Source organism: Mobula birostris, chromosome 19, assembly GCF_030028105.1.
Source record: "Mobula birostris isolate sMobBir1 chromosome 19, sMobBir1.hap1, whole genome shotgun sequence".
Taxonomy (NCBI): Eukaryota; Metazoa; Chordata; class Chondrichthyes; order Myliobatiformes; family Myliobatidae; genus Mobula; species Mobula birostris.
This window is the reverse complement of record NC_092388.1, coordinates 14,362,078-14,388,788: the sequence shown is the minus strand read 5'-3', so window position 1 is coordinate 14,388,788 and position 26,711 is coordinate 14,362,078. Positions and strand designations below refer to the sequence as shown.

Sequence of the window (26,711 nt, the reverse complement as noted above, 5' to 3'; positions counted from 1 at the left end):
CTGGCATCTTCTCCATTCCTTTTCTGTCCTGATGGAGAGTCTCAGCCTGAAAAGTCAACTGCTTATTTCCACAGATGCTGTCTGACTTGGTAAGTTCCTCCAGTATTTTGTGTGTAATGCTCTCCACTTGCCTGGATTAATGCAGCTCCAATAATTCTTAGAAAGAAAGTTGCCATATGAAGAACAAACCGGCCCATTTGACTAGCAGCCTGTCCAGCACCTGAAACATTCATTACCCCTACCCTCTGCACATGATGGCCAGGGTGTGTTCTACCTGCTGCAAATTTTCCTCCCAGGCTACTCTGCCAACATCTTCCAAATCCACAGTCTCTCCTTCCAGAAAGGACAAGGACATCAGGTGCATAGGAATTCCACCATTTGTAAGGCACATGTACTCACACAATTTTATAGTTGAATTTGGATAAATGTTTTAAATGTTAATTTTTAATATCTAATATTTTTTCCATTATTTTGATGGTTTTTTAGAACAGATTTTGAATGTTACTGAATATCAGGGAGTGGGCCTATCTGTCAGCATACTGATGGAACTTTGGAAAACTTCAGAACAGGCCTTACTGGCCTGGCACCAATACCACCAACCCACAAGTCAATTGACTCTCTACCAATCTGGACGCAGGGGGCCTCTCCCAAAGCATCATAGGTTCTGGTGGAATAGACTGAATGTTAGCAGCTGAGGACATCAACTTCACTTGAAGCACCAATTCCTTTGCTTTGCTTCTGGAGTCCTAGCATCCCCACTGAAACAAATGGAGTCTCGCTTACTGCGCCAGGTCTTAATCGACGTGTTGCGGCCACTTCTTTTTACATTGTACATCAACGATTTGGATTATGGAATAGATGGCTTTGTGGCTAAGTTTGCTGATGATATGAAGATAGGTGGAGAGGCCGGGAGTGCTGAGGAAACAGAGTCTGCAGAGAGACTTGGATAGATTGGGAGAATGGGCAAAGAAGTGGCAAATGAAATACAATGTTGGAAAGTGTATGGTTACGCACTTTGGTAGAAGAAATAAATGGGCAGACTATTATTTAAATGGGGAGAGAATTCAAAGTTCTGAGATGCAATGGGACTTGGGAGTCCTCGTGCAGGATACCCCTAAGGTTAACCTCCAGGTTGAGTGGGTGGTGAAGAAGGTGAATGCAATGTTGGCATTCATTTCTAGAGGAATAGAATATAGGAGCAGGGATGTGATGTTGAGGCCTTATAAAGCACTGGTAAGACCTCACTTGGAGTACTGTGTGCAGTTTTGGGCTCCTTATTTAAGAAACGATGTGCTGATGTTGGAGAGGGTACAGAGAAGATTCACTAGAATGATTCTGGGAATGAGAGGGTTAACATATGAGGAACGTTTGTCCGCTCTTGGACTGTATTCCTTGGAGTTTAGAAGAATGAAGGGGGACCCCAAAGAAACATTTCGAATGTTGAAAGGCATAGACAGAGTGAATGTGGCAAAGTTGTTTCCCATGGTGGGGGAGTCTAGTACGAGAGGACATGACTTAAGGACTGAAGGGCGCCCATTCAGGACGGAGATGCAGAGAAATATTTTTGGCCAGAGGGTGGTGAATCTGTGGAATTTGTTGCCATGGGCAGCAGTGGAGGCCAAGTCATTGGGTGTATTTAAGGCAGAGATTGATAGGTATCTGAATAGCCAGGGCATCAAAGGTTATGGTGAAAAGGCAGGGGAGTGGGACTAAATGGGAGATTGGATCAGCTCATGATAAAATGACGGAGCAGACTTGATGGGCCGAATGGCCGACTTCTGCTCCTTTGTCCTATGGTCCTAAACGAACTGAGAAGCAATTTTCTTGGATATCATTGGTTTATCGCTAGTTAAATAACCACCAATATCAAAACCACCTTACTTCACTTATCACCTTCTAGTTGTCCTACTTTCCCTTCCCCACCTTGTTATTCTGGTATCTTCCCCTTTCCTTCCAATCCTGAAAAAGAGTTTTAGCCTAAACATTGACTGTTTATTCATTTCCATGGATGCTGCCTGACCTGAGTTGCTCCAGCATTTTGTGAAAATTACTTTTGTTCCTGGATAATATACCTACATTCGTGGAGAAGAGTTTGACAAAGAAAGACAACCATTTTGGGTGCATTTCAAGAATTGTTAAAGTGGAATAGAGATGATAGCAGTAAAAGCAAGTAGTTGGAACTAGGGATATTTTTGCCTCTACAGAATGTTCGCCAAATATTGTCCATGAAATCAAATCTTACTCCTTCCCACCATCCCCTAGCTATTCAATTACCTTCAGTGGCCAGTCTTGTATGGTTTATGAGGTATTTTGTTTCAGTATATTCCCCTCCTTTTATCTGCTGTAACTATCTCAAAGTGCATCATTTTCTACATCATCCTTTGTTCTGATATCCTGAAGCTACATCACTTAAAATTTCCAGTTTGAGTCCCTGCAGTTTGGCTTCCACCTTGCTCATCAGATCAGAAGCAAGCAAGATGCAATGACAATCTTCATCTTCTGTTTCTGTGATCCTAGTACATTATTCCTTTCCAGCCAGCATAATTTCTTCCTGGCTTTTGATGTAGTCGGTCTCCCCTTCAAGACAAATTCTGTAGCACTGTGTGATTCAACTCCTGCTGATCCAATGCATCTGGTGTTTCACTGATGTTGAAATCTTTTTCAATAAACAATCAAAAAAACGTACACATGTATACTGACAAACAAAACAATGTTCCTCCAGACCAAAGGTACACAACACAGTACATATAATTCACAAACATATAAAGTAATATTACCACAAATAAATTAACAGAGAATAAAGTGTATTATCAAAACAAGTTAAAAAGTAAACTGCATGACGCTACTGGCGCTTCATACATGATGAGACCGAAGTGGTGACAGAAAGTTTAGTAGTCTTACAGCATTGGGAAAGAAGCTTTTTCCCCGTCCTAACAGATCTTGTCCTAATGCTATATATTTCCTCCTACATGATGTTAGAGGGTCAAAGAGATTGTTGGACGAATGGAAGGGATCATTGACAATGCTAAGGGTCTGGCGTATGCCGTGCTCCTGATGGGTAGAAGAGAGACCCCAGTGATCCTCTCAGCAGCCTTCACAATCCTTTGTAGGGACTTGCGGTCAGGTGCCTTCTGTTACATTGTATGTTTATACAAATTATGATTAATTGAAGTACCTTTTACTGCGTAAAAATGAAAGTCCATTCAATGCTTAATTACATGAGGTTTCTATCCATCATAACTTTTACATGAATGGGGTTGTGCAGATGAGGTTTGTTTGAGCATCCCAGTTGACTAGGGGAAATACGTGATGCATTTTTTGCAGAAGATATTTGCCTCATCCGTGGATTGTCACCTTGTCGCGGTGGAGAAGCTTGTGTGGTCCTGAGATCCCTAGAGCGATGCCGTCTGGAACTATGCTCCTGGTAGGGTCACCCATGGCGGTAAGGTCGAGGGTGAGGTCCCTGACAAAGAACAATCCAACCAGGACCTCAACGGTGAAACAGGCGGATGAAATTACTTCGAACTCAACGGCTGTGAAGGCGGATGAAGGCTGCAACAAATCCATCAGCTCCAATCGTCGTGGTTTCCATGCCATTGGAATCAGTTGGTTGATTTGTGAAGTATCGTGTGCTTCTTGGAGTGCAACATCAAGTACATGTTAAACAAATACACGCACAGGCGTCTTCGCTCTGTGGGCCACTTCTTCAGAACGAAGACCATCATCCTTGACCTCGAGGGATAGCCACGAAAATTTGCCTCATACATTTAGTTAGAATATGCTTGAATACACAGATTGTTGTTTAATCAGTCATTGATCATAAAGTATTCATGGACATGAATAACAGGTTTTATAGGAGGAGTAGGAACCAATTGACTTTTGGTTTTAGGGAATAAATAAGACCCGCAAATTTATCTGCAAAAGTTGGTAGCTTTGTTTTCATATTTTCTTGGCTAATATGAGAATGTTTTCAATAGTTTCTGTACATTTTACCAAAATACCACAAATTGCCAGTGCAGTTCTAGTTTTAGAATGAGGCCCAGAAGTTTTGCCATGGACTTTCCTGGTATGGTAGATGGAAGACATCTATACATGTTTGATTTGGAAGTTCAATATTTACAATTTTGCCATTATTGATGGGAGCTCAGGTTGAGAATTATTAAAAGCCAGTGGTTTATTCAAATTGAATTATACTTGTTTAATAAAGATTGAATTAACATCACAATGCAGCAATGTCAATGAGACGTCTGAACTTACTTGATCCTCATTTAAAAAATGTGGTCAGCTAACAACCAATTCCCATTGATCCACAACCATTCCACATCTCCCCTTCTCCTGATTATTGCCTCCTGCAATCCTGCAAACAACCTGTGATTCGATTTTACACTTTTTCTTACTTACCAATTATACCAGTAGATCAGTTCTCTCCTCCAGTGCGTTTAAAAATAACACGTGCAATATATGCTGGAATTTCTAAGCACTTTTCTGGCCCTACAAGAGGCAGTCAAAATATTAAATTAATATTTGAATGCTTGTATAGAAGAAACTGTATACAAATGTTATAATAATTTTCACCAAAATATCTTGTATTCTGAAGAGCTAAGGATCTCTCCACTATATTAATTGCAACCATCTCAGAACTCCACTCCAATATACAGGAATATACATTCAGTGGTCACTTTATCAGGCACCTCCCGTACCTAATAAAGTGGCCACTGTGTGCATATGAGTGGTCTTCTGCTGCTGTAGCCTATCCACTTCAAGGTTCAATGTTTTGTGTGTTCAGAGATGCTCTTGTGCACACACCAATGCTGTAAAATGTGTTCATTTGAGTTACTATTGCCTTCCTGTCAGCTTGAAACAATCTGGTCATTCTCCTTTGACCTCTCTCATTAACAAGGTATTTTCCCCCACAGAATTTTGCTTTGCACGTCATTGTGAGTAAACTCTAGAGGGTGATGTATATAAAAATCCCAGGAGATCAGCAGTTTCTGAGATACTCAAACCACCCCATCTGGCACTAACAGTCAGACCACAGTCAAATACACTTAGATCATATTTTTCCCCATTCTGATGCTTTGTTGGAACAACAACTGAAGCTCTTGTCTATGTCTGCATGCTTTAATGCATTGAGTTGCTGCCACATGACTGGCTGATTAGAGATTTGCATTAACAATTGGGTGTACAGATGTACCTAATAAAGTGGTTACTGAGTGTCGAACAACAAGAGCATGGTTATAGGGAGAAGGTAGGAGAATGAGGTTGAGAGGGAAAATAAATCAGCCATGATCAAATGCTGGGGCAGATTCAATGGGCTGAATGGCCTAATTCTGTTCTTATATCTTATGGTCATATTTTATTGAATGTAAGTGTCTACTTTGTCAGTCCAGCATCTCTTCCTATTCCTTTATACTGAGACAGTCTCAGGAACTTTCTACATGAAACAATGTTCCAATGCTGTAGGAGGGAGCTCTACATAATACAGATCTTAAAGTGGTTGCAGTAAATCAGCAATGATTGTTAACGGCCAATATTGCGTAGGGCATTCATGTTAAAGTAGGTAGAGCCCATTTGGCAGTCATCTTTTCTCACTTAAGGAAGAAATCCACTGCAATGACTGTGAATAGATTACAGATAGTGCAATTGATTCTAGCTGCAGGAGACATTAGTTGTTGAGGATTTGCCATTGTGTACTCTGCTATGATGCTTCCCGAGCCTGCTTCCCTGCTGTGTATCATTGTTTAAGTTAGATGTATGTGGAAGTCTACAACAACAGAAAGCACGGTTGATAGACAATAGATACTGTAATCCATATTGCAATTTGTATTGTAAAATCAAATATCACATTTGCTAAAAATATACTAATATGATCAGAACTGAAGATGGTGTTATCCAGGCTCCAGAGAGTGTGTTTTATGTTTAAGATTCCAAAGGATTTAAGAGCTTTTATGTTGTTTTCAAAATAATTATATGTCAAAGTTGACGATAAAACTTGAAACGCTTACTCTGTTGTAGAAGCATACTGTCATCGTTATGCATGTTGTTCCATTTATAAACAGAGTGCTGGTGTTCATTAGAGCTGATTCCGTTTTACAGTTGATTGTGCGTAATTGGGTTTTTGACATAATTATCACAAAAATACACTTTGCAAATTTGCAGATGATTTTCCTTGTTTAATTATTCATCCAATATGGTGAGTTTTCATCTGCTACCAACGGCCATTTCTATTGACCAATCTGAGATCCCTTCCAGGATCATAAACCATAGTCTAACTTAAAACCGAGTGTTAATTGCTCTCAAGATATAGACGTCTAAACCTCTGGCTAAACATTAAAATTAGGCGACTCATGAAAACAACTGGAAAGATAATTTCTCCCATAACCAATGTGTCCGGTACCATGTACAATATACCACTAATTCTTTTTAAGAATATGTATATTTATTCAATCAAGTATTGAGGTGTCTTTATGTAATCTACCCCAAATAAATATTTATCTATTTCTCTCTCTCCCTCCCCCCTCTCTCCCTCCCCCCTCTCTCCCTCATAATAATAAAGACATTGCACACAGTGAATGACATCTTGTAATGACTACTGATTGTCCAGGAAAGTAGACAGTCGAATTTTGTTATCGGGTTGTTGGGATATACACTCAAAACATAGAGACTCAAGAAGCTGCAGATGCTGGAATCTGGAGCAAAACGTCATCTGCTGGAAGAAGATCGAGCAGCATCTGTGGAGGAAAAGGGATGGTTGATGTTTGTTGTGGAGACCAGGCATCAGGATTAAGAGGGAAGATAATGAGTATATAGGAGTGTGAGGGAGGAGTGAACTAGAGGATAGTAGGTGATAGGTGGAACTAGCTGAGAAAGGAATAGGTCTATACATCGAAAGGTCAGAGCCTGGGGAATGTTTTGGAACAGAGGGGACCTGAGAGTATAAATATGTAATTGATTGAAAGCAACATTGCAGGTAGATAGGGTGGTGAAGAAGTCAACTAGCATGCTGGCCTTCATCAGTCAGGACACCGAGCGTAGGAGCTGGCTTGTTATGTTGCAGCAGTATAGTACGTTGATGAGATTCCGCTTGGAGTATTGTGTACAGATGGGAAAGACATCAATAAACTGGAAAAAGTGCAGAAAAGCTTTGCAGGGACATTGCCAGAAATCAAAGGCCTGAGAGGATGGCTAGGCTAGAATATTATTTGTTGGAATGTTAAGGGACAACCTTATAGAGGTGTGTAAATCATGAAAGGTATAGATAGAGTGGATGCACACAGTCTGGTTTGTAGGGAAGGGGAACTAAAAACTAGGCAACACAAATTGAAGATGAAAATTTAAAATGTACCTAAGGGGCAACTTCTTTACAGAGAAGGTGGTGCATATATGGATTGAGCTGTCAGAAGAAGTGTTTGAGGCAATACAGTAACAACACTTAAAAGAGATTGGAGCTTAGAGGAATATGGATTATATATTTAATTATTTAACATACAAACATGATGGATATGGGAATTTTAACAACTTAGGAACAGAAATTCTACTACATCTGCAGTTTTTATTCTGAAACTATGCCACTGATTCTGGTTTCCCCTGGAAGAAAGCTTCTAGTTTGCCTAGCCATCTCTGAATCTTAAGTTTCAATACGAAAACTTCTCTTTCTCCTAAAATCTGACGATTGGTCCAATCTGCTGAAGATTGCCACAGAAGCCAACCCCTCATCCCAAAAGGCAGCCTTGCAAACCTCTCAACTTTCTCAAATGCAACTCTCTCTCTCCTCAAATGAGGAGTCCAAAACTGTCCACAATTCCTCCCAATGTACCACATCAAAAATGCTGGAGAAACTCAGCAAGTCAGGCAGCATCCATGGAAAGGAATAAGTTGTCCATATTTCAGGTTGCGATGCTTCATCGAGACTTCTGAAATGTTGACTGTTTATTCCTTTCAATAGATACTGCCTAACCTGCTGAATTCCTCCAGAATTTTGTGAGTGTTTCTCTGTATTTCCAGCTTTGCTGAATCTCTTGTGTTTATGATTAGCTCCTCCAACTGTAGACAGACTGACATCTTCTACATCACCAGCAAAGATTTCCAGACTTTTACTCAATCCCCTTTGCGTTAAGGGCCAACAATTCACTTGCCTTAAGTATTCCTGCACCTGCATTTTCATTTTCCTTTTCAGTATTGGAAATGTTTGTGACTGCAGATAAGAGGGCAGAAAACAAATGCACAAGTGCCCAAGGGAAAAATGCAGAAAGATCAAATGAGGCATTTCCTGGCTATAAAGTATACCAGAGGATAAGTGAAGTGTGACCTTTTCTATCAGCCTTTTAAGTAATTTTCTGGACAGTATGTCAGAAGTAGTTAAAAGAAACAATTTTGCACAATGGCTTTATAATCATGTTAACCTTCTTGGTTTAAGTCACGTTAAATTAGAGCTTCGTCATTGTTGAGGACAACAAGACTGCAGTGCTTCTCTATTCAGTACAAAAACAGCATAAAAACACAATGACAACATTTAAAATAATGCCTGAGTTATTTAAAGCAACATCTAAGTTACAACCAAATTAAAAATAAACAACTCTAAGATAGGGCATTGTTCAGTTGCATGACAACCCTGGGGAAAAAGCCACTTTTTGATCTGGATATCTATGCAGAGATGTTTTTGTATCTCCTGCTGGATGGTTGGAGATTGTACAAGTGATTATTGCAGTGGGATGAGTCCATCATGATTTTGCGAGCCGGCATAGACATCATGAACTGTAGATGGTTTCTATATCTGGATGCTGTGTCCCAGCGATGTTCTGTGCAGTCCTGATCACTCACTGAAGTGCTTTTTGGTCAATTTTGTTGCGGCTAGTGTACGATACTGTCTTGCAGCGCGTCCTTATGCTCTCAAATATACATCGATAAAAGTTTGGTAGCTGTCATTACATAACGTGACGTATGACATTGGCAATCATTGTCTTTCCATAACCGTGATTGATCTTGGCAAAGTTTTTCTAAAGAATTGGTTTGCTGTTGCCTTCATCTGGGCAGTGTCTTTACACAATGGGTGACCTCAGACACTACCCATACTTTTCAGAGACTGTCTGTCTGGCTTCAACGGTTGCACGCCCAGGACTTGTGATGGTGCATCAGCTGCTCAAACGGCCATCCACAACCTGCTTCTGTGGCTTCACGTGACCCTAAACGGGGTGGGGGGGGGGGCAAGCAGATGCTGCACCTTGCCCGAGGGTGACCTGCAGGCTAGTGGAGGGAAGGGGCACCTTGCATCTCCTTCAGTGGAGATGCATCTCCACCCTGCCACCCAGATAAAGTTCAAGTCCTGAAGAAGGGGTCTTGGCCCAAAACACAGCCTAACTATTTATTTCCGTATAGGCTACTTGACCTGATGAGTTCCGCCAGCATTTTGTGTGTGTTGCTAAAGGATTACCACCAGCTTTTGGGGCAGATTTGCTCTCTTTAAACCCCTAAGATAGTATAGGTGATGCCGTACCTTCCCTACTATCAGGGAGGTATTAGTGGTCCAAGAGAGTTCCTCTGTGATGTTCACTCCCAAGAACTTAAAGCTGGAGGCCCTTCCCACTGCTCCACCATTTATGAGTAGTGGAGCTTGTTCATACCTTCTCGATGTCCTGAAATAAATTTGAACATGGGACCAATCAACCCCCTGCCCTTCATAAAATATTTGCTTCTTAAATACTATTGAAATTTGTGAAATGAAAAAGTAAATTGAGAAGCAATAGGAATAGATAATTTTAGGTTTGAAAAGAACCTGACTTTCATTGTAACTCAGTTACTGAATGTGTTATACACAGAGGCTTTACACATCTGCTGCTGTGAATTGATTGTGGACTTCAGGAAGGGGAAGAAGTGGTAACATGCAAGGGATCAGCAGTGGAAACGCAGGGCCATTTCAAGTTCCTGGGTGTCACTGTCTCTGACGATCGATCCTGGGTCCAACATATTGATGCAATTACAACAACAGCGGCTACATCCTCATAAGCAGTTTGGGGAGACTTGATATGTTTCTAAAGACTCTTGCAAATTTCTGTAGATGACCCATGGAGAGCATTCTAACTGGTTGCATCACTGTCCAGTTTGGAGGGGCCACTGCACAGGATAGGAAAAGGCTACAGCAGGTTGCAAACTCAGCCAGCCCCATCTTGGGCACTAGCCTCCCTAGCATCCAGGGCATCTTCCAAAGGCATTGCCTCAAAAAGGCAGAACAATCCATTATGAATGACCCCACCCCCCATCACCCAGGATTTGCCCTCTTCCCATTGCTACCAACAAGGAGGAGGTACAGGAGCCTCAATATTTTCGGAATAACTTCATTCCCTCTGCCATCAGATTTCTGAATGGACAATGAACACGTGTACACTACCTCACTATTTTTTCTTTCTTTTTTTTTGTTCTCATTTTGAACTACTTGTTTAATTTATTTTTTAAAAATATATTATTGTAATTGATAGTGTTTTTATTACTATGTATTGCAATGTACTGCTACTGTGAAACAATAAATTTCATGACATATGCCAGTGATATTAAACCTAATTCTGATTTTGCCATGATTCCTTGAGAGCTGACTTGAGAACCCAAGAAAATCTGTGAGCTGTGTCCTACACATGGGCCTGAAAGTTTCAGTCCTGGACCTCGGCAAATCAATGTCACTGCATCACCACCTTGGAGATAACAGGTCGAAACAAAGCAAGAATTGAGATCGTGAAGACTGCTACTCATTGAAGTTCTTCAAGCATTTTTGGAGATCCCTGTCCAAATTCTGGGTAATCTTGCCCACTGGGATTGGTTGCCTTATTAAATGTAGCAATAACATATACTCACAATTCCGTTCCTATATATTATGAGGAAGTTGTCACTGGTACCCACCATATGACTTCAGCGTTTAATGGTGGTCATCACGAAGGATGACTTCTCTGTCAATACTCTTAACCACAAACATTGATGTGGGATCTCACAACCAAGAAGTTCCTAAGGTGACATGTGTGAGCTATCCCCAACCCATCCTTGGGTTGTGTTGGTTCTTAATGCCAACGGCGCATTTCACGGTGTGTTTTGGTTAACATGTGATAAAGAAGTGAATCTGAATCTGAAACCCCACCAACGAGAAAAAAGTCCTCTGCTTCAAAAATCAACGCACAGGTGGAAAAGCCTGTGCACTTGTTCTATTCATTCGAAGGATGTGGGCTTCACAGGTTGAGCCTGCATTTAATTTCCAGACCCTAAACGCCACAGGGAAAGTGGTGATGAGCTGCTTTCTCGATCCACTGCAGCCTTTGAGGTGTGTGTTTACCCTGAATGCTGTTAGGAAGGGAGACCCAGGATCCCTGCATCATTCCATCTAAAACTTACAGGATAATTCCAAGGGCTTCTTGAGATTGTGACATTATAAACAGCATTTACCATCATAATGTTTCTGGCCTTGTGCATGTACATTACTTAAAAGATAAACTTCGTACATACATCTGTACATTACATTATGTTGTGCTCCATTTTTCCAAAGCCAAACTCATCACCTATCCAAACGTTGATTCCAACCTGGCAACTTGTATGCAGTCGGTCGGAAAGTTTAGTTAAACCGAACAGAAACTCACTAATGCGCAATGGCACGAAGTATTCACTAGTATGATGCCCATTATTGACAGCTTTAAAGCAGAATGCTTTGTGCAATACTTCTCCTACAGTTGTAGCTAGTACGATACTGTCCCCGTTCAGTGGGACAGTGAGGGATTTATTTATTTAGAGATACAGCACCCAGCAGGCCCCTCTGGCTCAACAAGCCGTGCTGCCCAACGACCCACCTATCTAATCACGAAACAACTTATAACGACCAATTAACCGGTATATCTTTGGAATGTGAGAAGAAACCAGAGAGCACAGAGGAAACCCACACCCCCACAGGAAGTTCGTACAAATTTCACAGAGGACACCAGAATTGAACTCTGAACTCCGAAGCCCCGAGCTGTAATAGTGTCGCGCTAACCGCCATGCTGCTATCATGACAATGGGCAAGATTAGATTTGGATTGTCCAGCTGAAAGCTGTGCTATTATACCTGGGATTGAGAACCCTACCACGTCATGACAGGAAAGTTGCGCTCCTGCGTGGATAGTGCAATGAGGCCTGTACGCCTTATCATTTCTCATTTGCTAACAGGAAATCTACATAATGCAAAAATCATTTCAGTTTGCATTCATGACTGCTATTTTACCACAATCCTTCCAGAACAGAATGATGTGTGAATTTTACCCCCCACAAATTTTTTCAGCCCTCTTTCCCAGTTACTCTCACAAGAAAGATGTGCTTCTAGAGTCATAGAAAAGTACATCACAGAAACAGACCCTTCAGCCCATCTAATCTGTGATGAACTATTTAAACTGCCTACTCCCATTTGCCTGCTCCCGGACCATAGCCTTCCATTCACCTGCCATTATTTACCTACCCAAACTTCTTTTAAACTCTGAAATCGAGCTCGCATGCACCATTTACATGCTGGCAGCTCATTCCACGTTCTCATCCACCTTTCCTACAATACTTTTTGCATTGAAATATATGCGGCTCAAGACATCAGTTGCACCATGCACAACCTTTTGATTCCTGACTTTGAGATCTCAACAACATCTCTCTCCACAACTTCTCCACTATCTGTTCTGGCGCTCTGGTTCCCATGTCACTGCAATTCTAGTTTAAGCTCCCCCACCATGTAACACTAGCAAGCCTAATGGCTGGAAGATTAGTCCCCTTCCAGTTCAGGTGCAAACCATCTCTTCTGTACAGGTCCTAGTTTCTCTGGAAGAGGGCCCAATGATCCAAAAATCTGTTGCCCTCTCTCCGACACCAACTCCTTAGTCACGTGATAAACAGTATGATCTTCCTGTTTCTGGCCTCACCAGCTGAATCTGTTCAGTCCTCCCGGTGGCTTTACCTAAGTTTTTATTTGGTTGTATGAGGTGCAATGACGTTGGACTCCCTTTCTCAAACAAGAGAAAATCTGCAGATGCTGGAAATCTGAGAAGCACACACAGAAATGCTGGAGGAATCCAGCAGACCAGGCTGCATTTATGGAAAAGAGTACGGTTGACGTCTTGGCCCAAAATGTTGATCGTAATCTTTTCAATAGATGCTGCCTCGCTTGCTGAGTTCCTCCAGCATTTTGTGTGTGTTACACGGATTCCCTTCCTTTCTGGAGTGCTCTTCATTTAAAAAGTTTGGGTCCATGTACATGGGGCATGAAGAAGCCTGCTGTACTTCATTGAAGTATCATTGCCATTGAGATCTCCCTCACTGAAGGCCCTTGTCATCTAAGACATGTCATCTTCTCACAACAACCATCAGGGAGGAGTTCCAGGAGCCTGAAGACCCACAATCAATGCTTCAGGGGCAGTTTCTTGTCCCTGTGGCGACCCACTTTCTACGCAGGCGAACCGGCTCACAAAATGGCGCGTGCGTTGGCAGAGAGGAGAGCCCCAAAGTGGCGCTGGGCCTCCTTCTTCACCAGCAAGGGGAGAAAGCCCGCACGCGGGGAGAGACTTTTGTAATGCACCTCTGACGTCATTTCTGCCTGGAGAGGGTGGGAACGGAACTGCGTAAAAGCCAGTGCCGCGAAGTTTGAATAAACTAGTCTCGAGTGCAACTTACAGACTGCGTGTCGTTATCTCTAGCTCTGTGTGTGACACGTCGCTACATCCTTTCACTATCAGATTTCTGAATGGTCCATGAACAGTGTGTCACTGTTCTGTTTTAGCATTATCCATCTATCTATTTATCTACGTATGTATCTATCTATCTATCTATTTATTTATTGTGACTTATGTTAATTTGTTATGTCTTGCATGGTACCACTGCCATGAAACAACACATTTCATGACATAGGTCAGTAAATAAAAAACCTGATTGTGATTCTGATTGTAGTGTGTCCTGTGATTCTCTGGTGATAAAGGCAGAGGAAGAGTAGGGTAATGGGTATCAAATGTTATGCAAGAAGCGGCTTGCAGACATGTAAGGTAGGATGGATGTGGAAGGGTGCTCCTCAACCCAGCCCCTGACACTGGAAAGGTCGCTCTGCCAGCTGTTGGTTCTGCTATTTATTGCCCCACAAGACACAGGGGAAGTTTCATATCATGGTGGCCGTGCTATGTTGGCACTGGAATTTGTGGCAACACTTCTGGTTCGCTCTCAGTACTCCCTCGTGCGTGTTGCTTCATGATTGCAAACGATGCATTTCACTGTATGTTTCAATGTACATGTAACAAATGAACTTGAATCCTGAATCTTGTTGCAAGATTGCCAAGGGACAGAGCATATGCCTCCTCCACCCAAGCTTGCATCCTATGATATATACGTATAAGGATTTTTCCAAGCAGCATCTTATATGTACTTGTCTGTTTCTGCTGAAGGATCCCAGTCTGTCTCAGCTACTACTCAAAAGGATATAGTTATAATGTAAAAAAAAACACTGTGGCTTATTGTCAAAATTTGAACTAAACACTTGCAAATAAAATAAATATAGAAGTAAAGAACACCCTTGTGGTCTTATGCTTGCACGTATTTAAATTGGAGGGAAAGGAGATTAAAGTAATTTTATGCCAGAATATATTCAACAGGAAAATAAGAGGATGCCTTTTGGGTGGCACGATGCAACACGAGTAGGCCTGCTGATTCACGGCTTCAGTGCTCCTGGTTTGATCCTTGCACTGTCTGCGTGAAGTTTGCACGTTCTCTCTGTGACTATATGGATTCCCTTCAGGTGCTCCGTTTTCTCCTACATATCGCTGGCATTGATTACCTTTGATGTGTACATAATCGGTAGATCCCAGGAGAACAGAGAACATAGAACAGCACAGTACAGGCCCTTTGACCCACGATGCTGTGCCGAACTTTCAACCTAATTCAAGATCAATCTAGTGCTTTCCTCCCACATAGTCCTCCATCTTTCTTTCACCCTTGTGTCAGTCTTAGATTATCTTAAATGTCACTGCCTCTACCACGGCCGTGCATTCCCCTTACCACTCTCTGTGAAAGAAAAGGTTCAAAGTATGTATGCAGTATACAACCCTGAGATTCATCTTCCCACTGACATCCACAAAACAAAGAAAAACAGACAAAAAAACAAAAACCGTAGAAACTGTTCAAAGAAATACATCAACCCCACCCCCCGCGCACAAAAAAAACAAACCGCACAAAAGGCAACAGAAAAACAAGTGAAAAACACGGAATATAAAACACAAAATTGGAAGAGTCCAGCCACGTTCATTTCAGCTCAGTTCATTACCTGCAGTCTACCCCAATCAAAATTGCCCAAAAATAACAACCAGAAACCAGAAACACATCATAAAGAAGCCCACCTTTGTCATCCATCCTATACTTTCCTCCAAGGAGAGTTGGTAGGAGTGTGGGAGAATAAAATGGGACAATCGTATAATTCATTTAAATTGTCAGCAAGGACTCAGTGGTCAAAGGCCCCGTTTCCAAGCAATCGAACTCTAAATGAATTAATAAACGATAGAGATAGGAACTACAGTACATACATAAAGTGTTTATGTCACACTTGCATTCCTTCCTTACACTCTTACACATCAGATTCAAAATCGGATTTAATATCACCGGCATGTCAGGAAATAAAAATGTAGTGAGGTAGTGTTCATGGGTTCAATGCCCATTCAGAAATCGGATGGCAGAGGGGAAGAAGCTCTTCCTGAATCACTGAGTGTGTGCCTTCAGACTTCTGTACCTTCCTCCTGATGGTAGCAATGAGAAGAGGGAATGTCCGTATTGATGGGGGTCTTTAATGATGGACGCTGGCTTTTTAAAGTGCAGCTCCTTGAAGATGTTCTGGATGCTACAGAGGCCAGTGCCCATGATGGAGCTGAGTAATTTTGCAACTCCCTGCAGCTTACTTCGATCCCCCATACCAGATGGTGATGCAGCCAGTTAGAACGCTTTCCACGGTACATCTGTAGAAATTTTCAGAAGTTTTTGATGACATACCAAATCTCCTCAAACTCCTAATGAAATGTAGCCACCGTCTTGCCTTCTTTATAGCTGTTGGGTCTAGGTTAGGTCATCAGAGATATTTGACACCCAGGAATTTGAAATTGGTTACTCTTTCCACTTCGGATCCTTCTATGAGGACTGGTGTGTGTTCCCTCATCTTACCTTTTCTGAAGTCCACAAGCAGCTCTTTTGTCTTACTGACATTGAGTGTGAGCTGGCTACTGTGACACCACTCAACTAACTGGTGTATCTCGCTCCGATACACCCTCTCTTCACCATCTGAGATTCTGCTGACAATAGTTGTATCATCAGCAAATTTGAGCTGTGCCTAGCCACACAGTTAAGGGTATAGAGAGAGTCGAGCAGGGGGATAAGCACACATCCCTGAGGTGCACCAGTATTGATTGTCAGCGAGGTGAAGATGTTATTTTCAATCTGCACAGATTGTGGTCTTCCGGTTAGGAAGAAAAGGATCCAGTTGCCTAGGAAGGTAAAGAGACCCAGATTCTGAAGCTTTTTGATCAGAACTGAAGGAAAGATGGTGTTAAATGCTGAGCTGTAGTCAATGAACAGTATCCTGACCAATGGGATTGGTGATCCAAGGCCAATGAGATTGCCTCCACCGTAGACCTATTGTGGTGATATGCAAACTGCAGTGGGTCCAGGTCCTTGCTGAGTCAGGAGTTGATGCTAGCCATGACCAACCACTCAAAGCACTTCACCACTATGGATGTGAGTGATACTGGACGATAGTCACCCAGAGTGCCAAAAAAAACAGTGCTCTCTGTAAATCTGACCGAGCCAATAATTACCACACCATTCAGGCATGTTGCAATGAATATTGTTGGCCCATTGGAGAAGAGCAGCTTCAAGGTCCCAATACAGACCAGTGGTGTGTGACTATGCAACCCAGTTACCTGAGGCATTCCCTCTTCCCTCTGTTACCACACCAAAGGTATAAGTGCCCTTGTCCAACTCTTTTCTCATGTGCTTATTGGTTGTTGATGCACCTAATAAACACCTTTGCCCTAAAATGACTCCAGCCATTTTTCTTTGGTAAAATCAAAGATCCTAACCCATGTTTTAACATATGGTTAAAAAGTGAGAATCAAATTGTAATCGATACTCATTACTTTGAATCTGCAGAGATCAAATCTTTATGCATCTAAACAGAAGGTGTACACCAACATATCATGGTAGAATGAAAGAGATTAAGCTGAAACTATAGTTCCTTAACTTAATCAGTTGAATCTGCTGATCAGATTAATGTCATGAACATTTAAGTTTCTCCCAATAAAGTCAGCCAATATATCCAACTTATAACTCATTTTTGAAAATCACAGGTTTATTGATGTTTTGGCAGTCATATAAAACTGTTTATAATACCAATTTATGATTTTGTTAAAGCAGTGCAAGGCATGGCTCATACAAAACCAATTATTAACGATCCTGTTAGGAGTCCATAAGCAATTCAGTGACCTTAATAGGTATTTGGGATATGGCAAAGTCATAAAGTAGTCAAATATGGAAAATAAATTCACTAACAAAGAGACTACAGAATTCATTATCATTTAAATAATGAAAACATTTTTTATTATATCACTGACAAATAAATGTTCTGTTTATGAATATTTGTACCTCTGTTTAATGAGAAATATAAATACTACATTATCTGTATTCCAAGAAGCATATCTGAAGTCTTGATTGTTATCTGAGCAGAAATATGCTTATTATAATTAGTTCCTGTATAAAGTACACAGTTTGTGTGCAGGTTCTTAGAGCACAGAGCACTTCCTGGTTTTGTACAAGTACTGAGGAGTTCTGATGTCTTTGTATCTAAAATAAAGTGCAGTAGTGTGGAGAACGATGGCATGTTGGACCTTTGCTCCATCCAAAGGACAGCTTTAGTTTGATCATTCGCAATACTCTCTTTCATATAGCCATGCAACGTAGGAGGCCATTTGGCCCATCTGGGCGCCATGGTAGCATAACGGTTAGTACAACGCTAATACAGCTCGGGGCGTTGGAGTTTGAATTTGAATTCTGACATTATCTGTAAGGAGTCTGTACTTCCTCCGCATGGAACGCATTGGCTTTCACCGGATGCTACCATTCATCTATCAGGCTCTTGAACCAAAGGGGGTAACTTCACTCAACTTCACTTGCCCCATCCTTGAAATGTACCCACAACCAATGGACTACTTTTCAAGGACTCTTTATCTCATGCTTTCAATATTTATTGCTTATTTATTTATTATTATTTCTTTCTCTTTGTAATGTATAGCTTATTGTCTTTTGCTTACTGATTGAACACCCAAGTTGGTGCGGTCTTTCATTGATTTGATTATTATTCTATGGATTTATTGAGTATGCCTGCAAGAATGCAAGAAAATTAATCTCTAGCAGGTGACATATATGTACTTAAATAATAAATTTACTTTGAACTTTGAACTTTCCTCCCACAGTTCAAAGATATACCGGTAGGTTGAATGTTATGGTAAAATTATCCTGTAATTAAGGTAGGTTTAAATTGGAGGTTGCCAGGCAGAGCAGCTTGTAGAGCTGGAAGGACCTATTCTGCACTGTATTTCAATCAATCAAATCAATCAATCAATCTATATATACATATACACACACACAGCATTTACTGTCTGGCCCTATTGACCTTGAACCGACTAGGCCATTTTGGACTGAAATTAGAAATCTACCACATTGCTGCAAGTTTAGATAAGATCAGCAGATTTCCATCCCTAAAGAGAATCATCTGATTTTTTAACTGCAGTCTGATTGCTTTATAGCCATCATTATTGATACTCACTTTCATTCCAGAACGATTTAATTATGTTTTTGTTCGCCACACACTGGATGAGAACTGAACACATACCTGTGGATAGTTTGTTGAGACCTGATGGATCACTGGTCCAGCACAGTAACCACAGTGCAAGTACTCACCCTTAATCAGATCTTGTAATAAGTAGCATCTTTAAGATGGATGATTCAAGATTCAAAGCTCAAAGCAAACTTATTATCAAATTGCATATATGTCACCATATACAACCCTGAGGTTCATTGTCTCGTGGGCATACTCAATAAATCCGTAGAATAATAACCATAATAGAATTAGTGGAAGACTTTGCCAACATGGCCATTCATCAGTGTGCAAAAGACCACAAATTGTGCAAACACAAAAGAAAGAAATAATAATAAATAAATGAACAATAAATATCGAGAACATGAGATGAAGGTGAGTCTATGGGTACATTTCAAGGATGGGGCAAGTGAAGTTGAGTGAAGTTATCCCCTTTGGTTCAAGAGCCTGATGATTGAAGGGTAATAACTGTTCCTGAACTGGTGGTGTGAGTTCTGAGTCTCCGGTGCCTTCTTCCTGATGGCAACATTGAGAAGAGGACGTGTTCTGGGTGGTGGTGGTCCCTGATGATGGATGCTGCTTTCCTGCGGCAGCGTTTCGTGTAAACTTTCTCCATGCTTGGGAGGGCTTTACCTGTGATGAACTGGGCGTATCCGCTACTTTTTGTAGGATTTTCCATACGAGGGCACTGGTGTTTCCATACCGGGCTGTGATGCAGCCAATCAATATACTCTCCACCACACATCTACAGCAGTTTGTCAAAGTCTTAGGCAAACCATGCTGAATCTTCTGAATCAGATGGTCTACTCAAATTCTTCAATTCACAAGTGTAAAGGAGAACAAAATGATTGTTACTCTAGATCTGAGATAGCATCAAAAAACGCAATAAGCATAAAGAATACAATGAAAAACACAATCGATATAAATAGAAAAGCAATCCTATAATATACAATATGCAAGTAACTGATATATACGTAGAACGTTACATACCTTATATCTATAAATTTTTGTTTCAATGTTTTAGGCGTATATTTAATTTTATACTGTATATATTGTTTTGTTTCCAGGTATCCTTCTTCTTATTCATTATTTTTGTGGTCTACACGATGCTGCCCTTCCGTATGCGAGATGCTGTAGTGGCCAGTGTGTTGACATCTTCCTCCCATACCATTGTGCTGAGTGTCTGCCTATCAGCCACATCGGTCATAAAGGAACATTTGGTCTGGCAGGTGAGTACTCAGTAGGATAGCTGCAAAGGTTAGAGCACAAGAAACATACAAGCATTTCCAAGCTAACATTTGAATTTTTTTTTAAAGTACTAAGCAAAAAGAAGAACACGTGTAACAGTAGCTGTACTTTGTGAATAATGCATCTGTCTGGAAAACCCAAATTGCTCTTTGTGTGCTTTAGAAAGAAAACGCAGCATTTTTGAAAAAAAAACTTCCAGTGCAAGAGAGACTATTTAAACTACTGTAATTCAAGATTGTTCAATGACATTTCCTGTCTACGAGTGTAAGGAGAATGAAATAACTGTTACTCCGGATCTGATGCAGCACAAACAAGATAAAGAACACAATAATAATAGTAATAAAACACAATAAATATAAATACATAAGGTAGCTTATATGCATAGATTGGTTGTATATCCATAAAATGACATTAGGCTGTACATAGGGTGACTGACAGGAAATAATGAAGCAGTGGTGGAGCTAGTGGGTGGAGGTGTTGATCAGTCTTACTACATGGGGAAAGTTTTTGAGTCTGGTGGTCCTCGCATGGATGCTACGTAGCCTCCTCCCAGACGGGAGTGGGACAAACAGTCCATGAGCAGCTTCTGTGTAGCTCCATGATGTTACTGGGCCGTTTCTGGGACCTTCCTGTATGTCTATCTTTGATGGTGGGTAGGCTGGTGCAGTTGATGTGTTGGGCAGTTTTGACTACCCATTGTAGAGTCTTCCTGTCCTCTGCAGTACAGTTTCCCTTCCAAGCAAATACTCAGCTAATTAGGACGCTCTCTATTGCGCATCTGCAGAGCGACATGAGTATGGATGTGCATAATTGATAAATAATTATGCAATCCTCTCACTTTATTCTCCATACGTTCCCATCAGCTCTCCTCGGAAGAAATTATAGGGGGGAAGTCAATGGTAGGATTTTTTTGACACAGAGTGTTAAGTGAAGGGAACGTGCTGACAGAGGTGGTGGTAGAGGTGCGCAACGGTGTTCGCTGGCGGGTCTGGGCCCAGGAGCGGAGATACAACAGATTGTGCCACGGTGAGCGCTGGTGACGACTCAACCCAGGAGCAGAGGGATGGCGGACTCTCTGTGAAGAGACAGAAACAAGAGGTTAGACATAGGACTTCCAAGAGACCATCAGAGGGGATGACCGAGCGACGCTGCAAGACAAATCCTTCTCCCCAAACACACAGGTGCTCTGCCCAGCACTAAACGGGAGTCCCCTTTACATTATCATAGCATGCTGGAAACCTGTGCCAGTCACAATTCACGACAAAATTAAACTGAAAGCACAAGGGCTTAATGGCTCTAAGATAACAATTAGAACATGCAGGTGCTGGAGAAACCAAGAAGCCCAAAGATCTATGGTATGTCGCAGAGACCCGCCGGGCTCGTGACACGATGGATGCATTAGAGGCATTTAAGAGACTCTCGGATATAGATGAAAGAAAAATGGAGTGGTATGGAGAAGTACTGGTCTCGCAGAACATTGTGGGCTGAAGGGCCTGTACTGTGCTGTATAGTTCTGTGTTCTCTTGGATTCCACCCCTCATGTACACACCAGCGTCAATCCATATACCAACACACATGCCAGTGACGTGGGAGAAAACGGAGCACTGAAGGAAATGCACTTGGTCACAGAGACAACACGTGACCTTCAACCTCACACAGACAGTGCCGGAGGTCAGGATCAAAGGAAAAGCTCCGAACTTGTGAAACAGCAGGCCATCTGGCTCTTGCTCCGTGCCACGCAAAAGGCAGCCATTTTTGGATGTGTAGAAATTGCACCAAGTGTATCATGATTTATGACTTGTAACTTCTTTATTCATAAACTGTTTGAATTCTAAGATCTAAAATTCTTATCAAAGAATAAATGATGAACAGTGGATTTAACATATTTCAACCTTACTTAACTCACCAGAATCCAGATGATGTATTGCTTGAGGTTTATTTAAATTTATAATGGGCCACAAGTCACCTATAATTGAAGGTTTACTGATCTAGCCTTAATTACCTTTCTGGGTAACTCACAAGGGCGACTGTCAAAATGATATTAATATATGGTAAAGAGATTCGTCAGTTTACTGCAGAAGTAAAGACAAAATCCAATTCTTACTGCTATCAGCATTTTTCAAGATCAAATGAGCTTTTTAATTGTATGGTAAAAAGCTGCCGCAGTAATACATAGATATTATTCCAATGTGTAGAAAAAGTCAAATTGTATTGTCATTTCCGTAATTCTCAGACATCTGATCCTGTGGATGAAAGCTTTACTGGTGATGCAGATGAATTAATAACGGCTGTCTCTAAGCAGTTTATATTTGAATAACTTTGTTAATTTGATCTGTAAATTTGATAAAATAAGGACTCTGTTACCAATCCCTGGAAGTACCAGATGGTCAATTAAAACTGATTTAACTGGTTAACATATATCTGATAAATGCCTATGTCTCTGTTTGTGACATTATGGAGTCAGAGGTACGGAATAGACTTCTTCTGTTTTTTAAAAGAATCACTGATAACTTGCTGTATTGACTTTTTCCTGTGATGCATTGGAGTTTTATTCTGGTGTTATTCCAGATTTATAGCAGGATGTATTGAGTGCTAATTTATTAAAATTGGCTTATAAGTGATTGTTAAAGATTAGATTTTTAAAAATTCTTCTGGTATGACCACAATTATCTGAGTATCTATAAAGTTGCACTAATACAGAGCAGCAGATTCATTCCCTTTGATGTAAGTAGCATTTTATTTTCGTCTGATAAAAATTATATTATGTATTCAGACTGAGCAGAAAGTGGAGGAGGTGACTGGATTAAAAAGATAATGTTGAATATGCTTGTCAGGTAGCGTCAGCCTGAAGAGACACACTCAATGTTTTAGGAACAGCTTCTTCCCATCTGCCATCAGATTCCTGAATGGAAAATTAACTAACCCACGAACACTACCTCACTATTTTTTGCTCTCTTTTGCACTACTTATTTAATTTACTTTTTCAAAAATATATATTTCTTATTGTAATTTATAATATCTGTATGCTACTGTAAAACAACAAATTTCATGACATATGTCAGTGATATTAATCCTGATTCTAATTCCAATTTTTTATTCTGATATAGTTATCCATAATATAGCGATGGCTGGAATGTTGTAAGCTGATTTTATCAGGGGAAAATCCAGAAGCTTGGAAGCAATTTATTCTGTAAAGTCTGCCTTGATAATTTATGTCTCAAACCATTTTCGTTTTCAGCGCTGCAACATCTGTAGTTTAAAGTCTCTTGTTGCCATGGGGAGAAATTATTTTGCAGAAGAATATCTGTGCTGAAATCTCAGTGGCAAACTAGCCCATGTCAAAGAAGTGGAATGGAGAAGGGATGTCCTCTGTGTCTGTGTCCAAAGATAAACTTCAGACACACCTTGAAGGATGACTAGAAAAGTTAACGGGTAGAACTGTGAAGGAAATAAATGCATTGTTGGAAGACATTTAATGACCTCACATGTTCGGGGTCAGTGAATATCATGTTGCATCGCCCAACAGGTGCTTATATACAGTCACAGGTTGCTCTGTGCCCATCACTCCTGTCACCTACTAAAAATAATCCCTACCAATCAAAACTTGAAATCAGTGCTACCAACATTGCTCGGCATACTTGTTCAAGTGTGGATATGTCACAGCAGTCCAGCCATCTATCCTCCCATAGATGGGAGGATTGCTGAAGTTGTATAGCAGATAGGGGTACAATTGTCACATTTAAGAGAAGTTTGGATGAGAGGGATATGGAGGTCTATGGTCCTTGAGCAGATTAGACCAAAGACAAGGTTGGCCCAGACTAGACTGACCAAAGGGCTTGTTTCAATGCTTGTAGGACTCTGTGATTCTAAGTGACAGAGGCTGTGGCTGCATGAAACTTAGACAGACTTCAGCAGATGCACATTGGACACTATCCCAACTGGTTGCATAATGGCCTGGAATAGAAACACAGGACCGGAAAAGTCTTCAGAAAGTAGTGGATACAGCCCAGTCTATCATAGGAAAAGCTCTCCCCGCTATTGAGCACATTAATGAGTGCTGTCACAAGAAAGCAGTATTCATCACCAGGACCACTACCATCCAGGCCCTGGCCTTTCCTTGCTATTGCTGGTCAGAAGGTACCGGAGCCTTAGGTCCCACACTACCAGATTTAGAATCAATAATTACCCTTCAACCATTGGGCTCTTGATCCAGCATTAATAACTTCACTCACCTCGACACTGAACTGACTCCACAACCAATTGATTCACTTTCAAGGGCTCTATAGCTCATTATGTTTTATTTGCACAATTTTCCACATTGATTGTTTGTCAGTCTTTGTTTGTGTATTGTTTTCCATAAATTTTGTTGTTTTTCTTTATTTTCCTGTAAATGCCTGCAAGAAAATGAACCCCAGGGTTGTATATGGTGACATTTTTGTAGTTTGATAACAAACTTACTTTGACTTTGAATCTGCTTTTGTCAGTTAGTGTAGCAGCATTTGTACTCATGCCGTTCACATGTTGCCTGTTGGGCAGCCCATGGTCTATTCAAAGCCTTGGCACCTTTGCCATGGCTACTCCTACACTGGGACAGCGGCCTTCCACCAGCCATACTGCAGCCATGTGCACAGCACTGGTAGAAGCAGATGGACAAAAGCAGGCAAAGGGGATTACACACGTTGATTAGTCTTGAAATAACTATCATGAATTGATATACTCCCATTCTCAAATTCTCACCAAACATAGAAGGAGGCATTCAGCTCTTTGAGTCAATACCAGATTTCACTGCAATTCCACCTATCACATTCCCTATCATGCATACTCTCTCATATCCCGATCCCTTTTGCATCCCCAGTTCTCCTACGAATCAATCAGGCTAGTTATACAATTGTCAATTAGCCTATCAACCAGCGTGTCCTTGAAGTGCAAGATGAAACTGGAACATCCAGGAGAAACCGGGCAAGAACTCAAGGAGAAGGTTGCAAGTTCCAGAAAGAGATCAGATCAGGTCAAGGTGGAAACAGAATTCCTAGAGCTGAGAAGCAATGTAGGAATGGATTGCAATGGGGCTGTGTGCAAATTGTACTTTTAAAGTTCATTCTCTGCAAGGCATTGGTGAGACTGCACCTTGAGTATCTGCACAGCGTTGCTCTCCATATTTAAGGAGAAATGTAGCATTATAAGCAGTTCAGAAAAAGTTGATTCCTGAGATGAAGTTTTTATCTTAAAAAGAGAGATACAAACACAAGAAGATCTTCAGATGCTGGATATCCAAGCAATACACACAAAATGCTGGAGGAACTCAGCAGGTCTGGCGTCATCTATGGAAAAGAGTAAACAGTCCACGTTTTGGCCCAAGACTCTTCAGGACCTGAAGTGTCTTGACCCATTTCATACAGAAGAATCTCTTCTCTCAGAGGATCATGAATCTTTGGCATGACTTACCCTAGAGAGTTGTGAGGGTAAATTCAAGACCAAATGAGACAATTCCTTCAACTGTAATAGAGTAAGGGATTATTGAGATCAGGCAGGAAAATAGACTTGAGCCCAACGCCTGGTCATTCACGTTCTCATTAAACTGCAGAGCAAATTTCAGCAATTATATGGCTTGCTGCTATGTCTGTGTCATTAAATATTTACACTCTTATTAGGTGTCAGATTTGAAGTTGTTTGTGTGCACATGCAAATTTAGTGATGGTCAACAGAGCAACAGGGGTGATCTATAACATGGAACTGATGGTCTAGTTATTAGCTGATTTCTTGGCAAGAAGAGGCTCTTCATACTGTCTCCTCCTTTTCCCTGTCTTCTTCTCCATCTACTTCTCCCTCTGTTTCTCTCTCCACCTCCCTTTCCTTTTCCTTGGGTTCCATAGTGTCTACCAGACTGCTCATGTGAATCCTGAGATCTGTTTTGATCATAAACACAAGAGATTCTGCAGATGCTGCAAATCCGGAAGAACAAACACAAGACGCTGGAGGAATTCAGCAGTTCAGAGGGCACCTATGAAGAGGAATGAATAGTCAATGCTTCAGGCTACTGATGAGGGGCCAAATGGCCTGATTCTGCTCCTTTATCTTATGGGCATATATTATTATCTAAAAATATGGCTGATTATTCATATTCCAAATCATATTATACATTTTTAATAAGTTTTGTCTTTGTTGCACGTTTGGACAGCTACAGAGAAAGACCTTACAGAAATAACTCAAAGAATATCATCATAAAGAAGATAAAAGCTTTCTCAAGGTCATTGGCCCTTTTCCAATTCATCGGGCAACTTCCAAGCACAGTGGATTCAGTTGTTTTCTAAGAGGGATTAGAGGAAAGTTGTTTGATTTCTCCCTTTGATTAATGATTGTGTTCTTCTACTCAGAATTCTGCTATTGTATCTCAATCCCATCTATTTAGTTTTTGCTGCACGCACAATCCTTTCATTCTTATTTTTCTAACAGTTTTTTAAGCTATTTTTGTTCATGCAACCTTATTTGATTTAGTTGTTGTGATATCTCATTTCACCTGTCATTAATTTTGTATTCTCATTTTCTCCTGCGCCTTTTTATTATTATGTGTTTGCAATACATAA

General features: G+C 40.9%; 1 protein-coding gene across 1 annotated transcript in view; it reads left to right on the top strand.

Moving 5' to 3' along the window:
• The window catches only part of LOC140212452 (adenylate cyclase type 2-like), a 507,180-nt gene that overhangs the window by 229,128 nt on the left and 251,341 nt on the right, over positions 1-26,711 (top strand). The window contains exon 4 of the mRNA XM_072283265.1: positions 19,947-20,108. Coding sequence (XP_072139366.1) covers positions 19,947-20,108 — 162 coding nt within the window. The remainder of the gene's footprint in view (positions 1-19,946; positions 20,109-26,711) is intronic.